General features: G+C 43.5%; 1 protein-coding gene across 1 annotated transcript; it reads left to right on the top strand.

Moving 5' to 3' along the window:
* Positions 1 to 133: 133 nt before the first annotated feature.
* On the top strand, positions 134 to 7,746 carry LOC139213995 (receptor-interacting serine/threonine-protein kinase 2-like). The gene is made up of 11 exons (XM_070844726.1): positions 134 to 621; positions 1,459 to 1,612; positions 2,150 to 2,305; positions 2,916 to 3,073; positions 3,658 to 3,707; positions 3,846 to 4,007; positions 4,480 to 4,565; positions 5,950 to 6,051; positions 6,191 to 6,287; positions 6,499 to 6,702; positions 6,830 to 7,746. Exons 1-11 carry the CDS (start codon positions 296 to 298, stop codon positions 7,216 to 7,218), a joined length of 1,884 nt encoding a protein of 627 aa, XP_070700827.1. The 5' UTR covers positions 134 to 295; the 3' UTR covers positions 7,219 to 7,746.
* The last annotated feature ends 620 nt before the right edge of the window (positions 7,747 to 8,366 follow it).

Here is an 8,366-nt window from a genome sequence, read left to right as displayed (position 1 = left end):
AAAACCTACGGACGTGAACGCATCTCGTTAAAAACCCGGAAGCGAGTCGTCATTAGCAACAACAAACCCACCTGCCTTAAACTACAGCGGAGCTCCGCAGCTCGCTGTTGTTGTTCCCCTGAGTCTGGTGAGAGGCAGGCCGGCTCCATATCATGACTACACGGGCACCTGAAAGCGCTCACAGTTGATACAAGTCTTTTTTTTCGTCGGCAAACAGGTGAACCGTTTATCGGCTTCAGCCTCCGCTACATTAACGTTAGCTTAGCTCGCTAACTAGCAGACAGACCGTCATGGCATGCGGGTAGATGGGAGAGCTCTTCCTCATCACAATTACGAAAACAAGGGGAGGTTCTGCTTTCAGTGGCTGACTGAGTGGACGATAAATCCTCTGAGACTTCCCGTAAAAGGCTCACAAACTGCTATGGAGCCGCACGCGGCTATGGGCTGTGTGAACGTCGGCAGCCTGACCAGCACCTTGCCGGTGATCCCCTACCAGAAGCTGACAGACCTGTACTACCTGAGCAGAGGGGGCTTCGGCACCGTGTTCAAGGCGCAGCACTCCGACTGGAGGACGACTGTGGCCATCAAGTGCCTGAAACTCGACAGTCCTGTTGGAGAAAGGTACCCAGTGTCGACGTGACCACCTCATCTAGCGACTTAGGCCATAGTCACTGTTCGGGGTGAAGTTTAATGCTGTAGGGGGTGAAGATAAATGCACCTTTTAGTGTGTTGTTCTAGTGACATTTGAGCGTCTACTGTACAGACACGCACACAGACACCTGTCTAAGGTGGATATCAGAGCATCCAAACTTGAATTGGTGTCAGATTTAATCAGATAATCGGTTTGCAGGTACTTGGTCTTCCAGGTGTTGTTTTATTGCAGCAGGGGTTGAATGATGGTGCCTCCCTGCACTGCAGATCAGATGGAGAAGGAATCAAATCAACACATTTAAATAGGTCATGTGTATATACCTACATACATATGTATGTATATATATATATATATATGTGTGTGTGTGTGTGTGTACGCTGATATTGATATTTGAGAGTTTAAAAATCTGAAACTGACATTTTGGTACGGAGTATTTTGGTATTTCTGTACCATTATTCTTTGTTATTTCAGCAGACATGTTCATACTACTATCATATTATAATGATATGATTAATTGATATTGCCGTTCTACACGTTTCTTTTGTCCAATTAATGATTCTGAGTGATCTCTACTTAAAAACTCAAAATCAAACGGATCAAAACCAATTAAAACTACTAACGAAAGTGTTTCACACAGAGAAAGAATTTGGCTTCCAGTCCTGGTGACAGTCAGATTTCCAGATTTAGTCCTTTGGCATGCTTCCTGAAACTCTGTGCACAACAACACCATAAATGTCATCACTGTTTTGGCATGTCTGTCACTTTGAGAGTGAAGACTGACTCTGTATCTCTTGGCTGTGTTTCAGAGAGAGGAACTGCCTGCTGAAGGAGGCAGAGGTGCTCCACAAAGCCAGGTTCAACTACATAATCCAGATTTTTGGCATTTGCAACGAGCCCGAGTTCTTCTGCATAGTCACAGAGTTTATGAGCAATGGATCCCTGGACCTGCTGCTTCACGAGGTAGCTACACGTCAACAGGAAACTTAGAGTGATTAATTCAGGGGCCAATGTAGTCCTAACATCGAGTTCCTCTGCCATGAGGTATTTATGTTGTTTTCCTCCTTCACTCAGAAAAGGAGAAGCAGTGTGTAATTTGAGTGACAGTGCTACATGGATAACATCTTAAACCTTCTGCGGGTCTTGTTTTTGCACTTCTGCTGCCAAAATGACTGATGTCAAAGACTGCCTTTGTTTTTGTGGCACGCTGCTCCACATCGGCCTCTGCTTCTTTTATGAATCACTCGTCATATGTATCGCACTGCACTCGTGCCTGTGAAGTGAAACTACAGCGGCCTCTGATGAAACTGATGAATCAAACGGGAAAGAGAAGCTAAGCCGTGAGCAAGGCAGACCAATATGATATGGGGAATGTCCCACTTGTCTGTGTATAGTAAATGTTCTCTCACATTGTTTTGGTTTGTAGTGTAAATGCAGAATAACACATCCCCTCCCTGTGTGCTTACCTAAACACTGTGCCTGTGTGTTCTGTGCCCGCAGAAGGACATGTACCCTGTGCTTGCCTGGCCTTTGCGACTGAGGATCCTGTATGAGATTGCGTTGGGGGTTAACTTCCTTCACAACATGAACCCACCCCTCTTACACCATGACCTGAAGACACAGAACATACTGCTGGATGGAGAATTCCACGTTAAGGTATCTGTGGCGGCAAGAATGTGGTTCAGCATGTGGTTCATGAACTACATGTGTGACAAAAAGAAACTAACATTTGAGGGCTTCACTGACTCTGTGTGTGTGTGATTATTATCATTATTAGAGCTGAAATTATCAATTAATTGATTAGTTGACCGACAGTTTCAGTGATTTTTCAAACATTTCCCAAATTCTATGGTTTCAATTTTTTTTTTGCCATTTTTTTACATGAATGCAGTGTTTCACTTTATTTGGAGCCGTTGGGCTATCAGACCTTCTTCAGAGCACATCACATCGTGCACATGATTTATGATGAAGGTCTGAAAACTCAAAAATAAAGTGAAACACTGCATTGATCCAAGTCTGCAGAAATCTATTTAATCAGTTTGTCCTTACTCATGCTTCTGGCACCTTAGCTAAGATCTGGCCAGGTGGAGTGGTGGTCATCCTGCATTATTGGCATTTTTTAGACAAAATGATTCATTGATTAAGTGAGAAAAATAATCAGCAAATGAACGGATAATGTTCTTAGCACCCCAGTCTGTTAAAGTCATGTTAAAAAAATATATGCATATCTGGAATTCTCACATAATGCTGCTATTGCTCTCACCAGATTGCTGACTTTGGCCTCTCAAAGTGGAGGCAGCTCTCTGTGAGTAAAGGCTCAGGGTCCAAGCCCACAGAGATGGGGGGCACAGTGATCTACATGCCCCCTGAGAAATATGAACCCTCCAAGAGCCGCCGGGCGGACGTGAAACACGATATGTACAGGTGAGACACCAAATCCCAATAAACAGTATGTAGAAATAGAATGGACAAGAATATATATGGTCTCCATTAACTAGTGAGTTTCATCCAAATATGTTTTTTTTACATGATGCTCAGTTGGTCAGTGGTCAAATTCTTTGGCAGACTTTGTGAATGAATGCACTGTTTTTAAACTCTGATACAGTAAATATTTGACCAGCAAATGAGATTTTCCTGACTGGCAAGGTGAGATAACGTGTTGACACAGGGTTAGATGGTTGGCATACCAAAGTGCAGGGACGTGTGCCAAAGACTAAATCTCCCGATCGTCCCAAATGGTTTGATTTCAGGAAACTGTCATAGAGAGTGAGTGGTGGCTGACATGTGGCTGAATCTGAATCTCTCCCCGAATGTGGCTGATGCCGTCCCTTCAGCTTTTGAGCAATAGGTGTGGATTGCTGACAGAGTTCAGTCAGTCATTGCTCTTCCTCAAAGCTGCCTCTCCAGTTTGCTTGCCGTAAAGTCCCTCAGATCTGAAGGGGAATACGGGTCGAAAAGAGTGATGCCATTCTAATTTACTGTTTCTCTCATCGATGTTTACATTGTAGCTATGCCATCATTATGTGGGAGGTGCTGTCCAGGCAGATTCCATTTGAAGGTAATTCAGTTTTTATTAAGTCACGCCCCTGTTTTTTTAATTTATGTCCAAGTTTGATTTGTCACTTCCTCATTCAGTTCAGTCAATCTGTTAAGATGCTACCAGACTACTGACCTGTGTGTGTGTGTGTGTGGTCAGAGGTGACCAACCCCATGCAGATCATGTTCAGTGTGCTGCGTGGGATGCGTCCTGACACAAGTCTGGACAGTCTGCCCGCTGACGTCCCCAGCAGAGAAACCCTCATCAGTTTAATGACCTGCGGCTGGACCGCTAACCCAGACGAACGGCCGTCCTTCCTCAGTAAGCTCACACAAATCACTGAAGTACAGGAATTTATTTCTGGCAGAAGATTACAGATTCCACCCTCTCAAAGGATTGCTCCGCTGTACTGACCTGACCTTTTTCTCTCTTCATGTTGAGTAACTGGCAAATCCTCCTAGTCAGAGCTAAATTTTACTCTGACAGAGCAATGACTAAGTATCAGCTTCTTGTCACATTATTGAACTCTTGTTTTTCTGTCTTCACTGAGACGCCCTAACAAGAACAAAACTTGCCCTGGACCACAGTGCATGTACGCATGTCAAGTCCATGACTCATTAATGGCTCAATACAGCAAAACAGTGTCTTCTTTCTTTAATTTTTCCCAGTGGAAAGAGGAGATGTGTGTCATGACTAGACAAAAAGTCATACCAGTTATAAGAGTTTGGTCGTGCATTATTTGATAGATTTTACAGTGTGTTACAGCAAAGCTATGGTGTGTTTACCTTTTCAGAGTGTTTGATCGAACTGGAGCCCATGGTGAGGAACTTTGATGAAATTGACTTCCTGGAAGCCGTGTTGGAGATCAAGAGGTCAAAGGTCAGTCAGGAATCCTGTCACAGTTCTTTTTTTATTAAAAAAAAAAAAGTTTTTATAGAAGTTTTTTTGAGCATTGATGCCTGTATTATTGAGGAGCAGACAGTAGAGAGATGAAGGGAGAGAGTTGGGGGACCACATGCACCAAACGTTCCTCAGACTGGGGGCGCTGGGGTTCAGGGTCGACACCTTGACAGTAAGACAGTAAGAGAGAAGTTTAAAGTTGTTTAAAAACATTATTTAAAGTTGTATTATTTATTAGTTATTACTAATGCATTGTTAAGCAATGATGGGAAATACTTGTTGTACAGAAGTTACTAGAGCCTAACATGGTAATATGCTTACGTAGTTTGACTAACAACCCCAAAACATTTTTTTTTTCCTAGAAGGAGAAAAGCAAGAAAATTCTTTTATTTTGAAACTGAAACCATCAAACTAGATTTGAACTGATTTATTTACTTCACTCAACTTATACTCTGGAAGCAGATTTGTTTTTATGATAAATAATTCTTAGTTCATTCTTCATGTCTCAGTGATGCTGTCCTGACCGCACAGATCGATAAAAGAACCCCCCTGTTGAGAAATACTGCGTTAGCTCAGAGTTGGTGCTGAATATTTGGTGTCTCTTAGACCTAAATGTTGTGTGACCTAAAACTGTGTGTAATTTGGGACAGTTTGAAAAGCACCGTGACTAAAAGGATGACAGGTCAAAAAATATATTTCATAATTTTCCTTTAACACATCCTTCCTCTTTTCAGTTCCGTGTGTGTCTGTGTGTGTGTGTGTGTGTGTGTGTGTGTGTGTGTGTGTGTGTGTGTAAAACGATTGTAAGTTTAACTTTGAAAGTGGGTAAATGTGCTCATCTGGTTTAAAGGAAGAGGAAATAAATTATTGCTGTGTCAAAGGAATAGTAATAACTTATATTTCACAGAAACTTCTATGACTTATTGCTTTTTATTGTGTAGTGCTTGTATGTCAGCACGTCTGTGTATTACCTAATAGGTAATAAATAGTCACCATGTGTTACTGATGAGAAGTGGGCTACAGCTTCTCAGGTCAGACACATAAATGGACCCCACAGTATGAGCAGCAGAAACACTTCCACCAGGGGAAAATTAAGGAACTAGAGAAGTGAATATTTAACCGTGTGGTCAGATACATAGCAGCACTTCTGTTCCACAAGCTGTTCTTTTCCCCTTTTATAAGTGTAAAGAACATGAATTGCGTGTTGTGTGGATGACTTTTCTTGTACATGAGGGTTAGTTAATATCTTATTCGAGTTATCATCAGATTTATTAGCTAACACACCCTTGATATTTGACTGCTCCCCACTAATCCTCTCTGTCAGCATGGCTCATTTACCGTCCTCTTCCGTGTTGCTCCACAGTTAATGGGGAGAGCAGGCTGTTGTTCAGCCCCGTCAGAGTGTGAGAAGAGGAGTGATGAGGGGTCCCTGAACATGCTGAAGGACAGGCCCAACCCCTGGGCGGTCAGTAGCTGAAATGTCTGCAGAAATATGTGATATTTAGGGATGCAGTTCTATGTTTTTTGGTTTGCCTTGTTTGTTTTCTGTATTGCGTCTATAATGTGTGTGTGGACACCTCAGTGAAGCATTGTTTGTCGTACAGGAGAGCTCCACCTCAGGCTCGGGCTCCTGTTCCTCCCAGGACACAGACATTTCTCTGCCAGGCGCCCTCACCAGCAGCAACGCTGCACCCTCTAAAGGTAATTACAACAGGACTGGCCTTGCATGTATATGAATCATTTAATGAGTGAATCTCTTCAAATATAAAACATTTAAGTTCATGGAGTTAATAGATTGTAAAAGCACAGACGAGATCAGATATGAAACAAAGGACGAGCTCATCAGGCTTTATGTAAAAATCGGTGTACACTATAAGCGCTGATGACATTTCCCCTTCTCTTTCTGATGTAGGTGGACTTCCATCATCATTCTTAGCTCATCCTCTGGAGGCTCCTGAGTCTTTGAAGGACCACTGTGTGGTCAACAATCTGAATGGCTACCAGAGTGCCAGGCCCATGAACGATTTGAACATACCCATCAGAACAGGCCTGCCGGCCACTGAATACGAAACCCGTCTGGAAAACCTCACCCTGAAGCCGCAGCCTCAGGAACAAGGTACAAGCAGTTAAAGCATAATGGATGAAATGGGTGATAAAGATGACACAGTTCTGGACAGTTCTATTAAATGAAATGTTTTTGTTGTTTAACCTAAATTTACAAAGAAAATCTGAATCACTTGCAGGAGATTACTCTCCTCCCTTGCGGCACTCCCCGCCCTCACAAGGCCCGATCGCCCAGTGGATCGCGTTGCGGCGCGAGGCGATCGTCTCCCAGATGACAGAGGCCTGCCTCAACCAGAGCTTGGACGCTTTGCTGGCGCGTTCCATGCTGATGCGGGAGGATTACGAACTGGTGGTGAACAAGCCCACACGCACCGCCAAGGTCCGCCAGCTGCTGGACAACTGTCACAGACACAACGAAGACTTCTGCCGCATTGTCGTCCGCAAACTGCACGACAACAAGCAGTTGGGCCTGCAGCCGTACCCGGCTGAAATCTGCTCCCCCACCACATCCCTCCTCCCCAGCGCACCGCCGCTGTCCATGTCCTACAACATCCCCAGGAACATGTAGCAGCAGCAGCCGTGCAAAGGAAACAATCCAGCACATAGACTGTGCCAACTTTACACTACACCTTGCTCTTACTGGTTCCATTGACATCAAGATGGCCGACATGGTTCCTGTTCAATCTCTGCCTCAAACACTGAGGAACGGCTGGTTGAGCAAAAAGAGTAACAGGTACAAAACTGAGCTGTTTGCTCTGAAGTTAACATCCACTCACCAACAAATTTTATTCTGTGCAATCAGAATCAACATATTTTGACTGAATCAGTGATTTTATTTAACAGCGTTGTGGATTTAATGGTTTATTTATAGTTCCGTCAGTCTGAGTTGCCGTATTACAGGATTTCTCTCCTTTTGGTACGTTATGCTTTTGTTTCCAAAGCTCAGTTGCCATTATGTAAAAACATAATTATGTAGCCCAGCATGTCTGAGTGTGTGAGTCTGTGAAGCCTTATTTGTTGAATGCGAACATCCTCAATGCACTCAGTTGATCTGAGTAGGAGGACTGTCGACATGCTGGAAAACTAACAGCAAAAATAAGGTTTGTTCCTATTATAGCAATCTTAATCTAAAAGTATCATGAGGGGTTAGTTCTCCTGATAATGTTTACCACCTGAGAGAAATGAGTGAGCAGCAAAGAGTGTCTGTGTCTCTGAAGTGAAGTGAATGACCCACATTGTATCAGCGAGAGAATACGTAGTGCAAGAGCGAATGAGAGCGATCTGACTCTGTGGTTTTGAACGTTTACAGCTTCACCTTGCTCGGCTGGAATGAGTTCTGATTTTGATAAGTCACAGGGCTGTATGGAAAGTTTTTGTCCCTCCTCGACTCTTGTCCCTCCCCCTGTTTTTTTTTTTTTTAACAGTTGAGCTAAAGAGAGGAAGTTGAGATTGTAATACAACACTCAGAATGAGAGGGATGCGTGTGTGTCTGCATGTCTGTGTCCGGATTAAAAGTGGACCAAAGCGATCTGGATCTCATTTGGTCCTCAGAAGAAGCCTCACCTCTCCACATCATTCAGTTCAGACATTTCAGACTCGTTACAGGTGATCATAGAAGAATGAGTTTCATATTTTTGTACTGAGCTGCTCTGCAGATACATTAAACAGCTACAGCTCACGAACGGAGGTCGAACGTGCTCTGCTTGTAGCGAACCT

This window comes from Pempheris klunzingeri, chromosome 15 (assembly GCF_042242105.1).
Source record: "Pempheris klunzingeri isolate RE-2024b chromosome 15, fPemKlu1.hap1, whole genome shotgun sequence".
Taxonomy (NCBI): domain Eukaryota; kingdom Metazoa; phylum Chordata; class Actinopteri; order Acropomatiformes; family Pempheridae; genus Pempheris; species Pempheris klunzingeri.
This window is presented reverse-complemented; position numbering and strand designations above follow the sequence as displayed.

What these genes read in the sequence shown, in the direction of transcription:
- LOC139213995 (XM_070844726.1), top strand. Translation starts at nt 296, where the DNA reads ATGCGGGTAGATGGGAGAGCTCTTCCTCATCACAATTACGAAAACAAG. An exon ending in ATGGAGAATTCCACGTTAAG is followed by an intron (nt 2,306 to 2,915) that starts GTATCTGTGGCG and finishes TGCTCTCACCAG; the next exon opens with ATTGCTGACTTTGGCCTCTC. An exon ending in CAACGCTGCACCCTCTAAAG is followed by an intron (nt 6,288 to 6,498) that starts GTAATTACAACA and finishes TTTCTGATGTAG; the next exon opens with GTGGACTTCCATCATCATTC.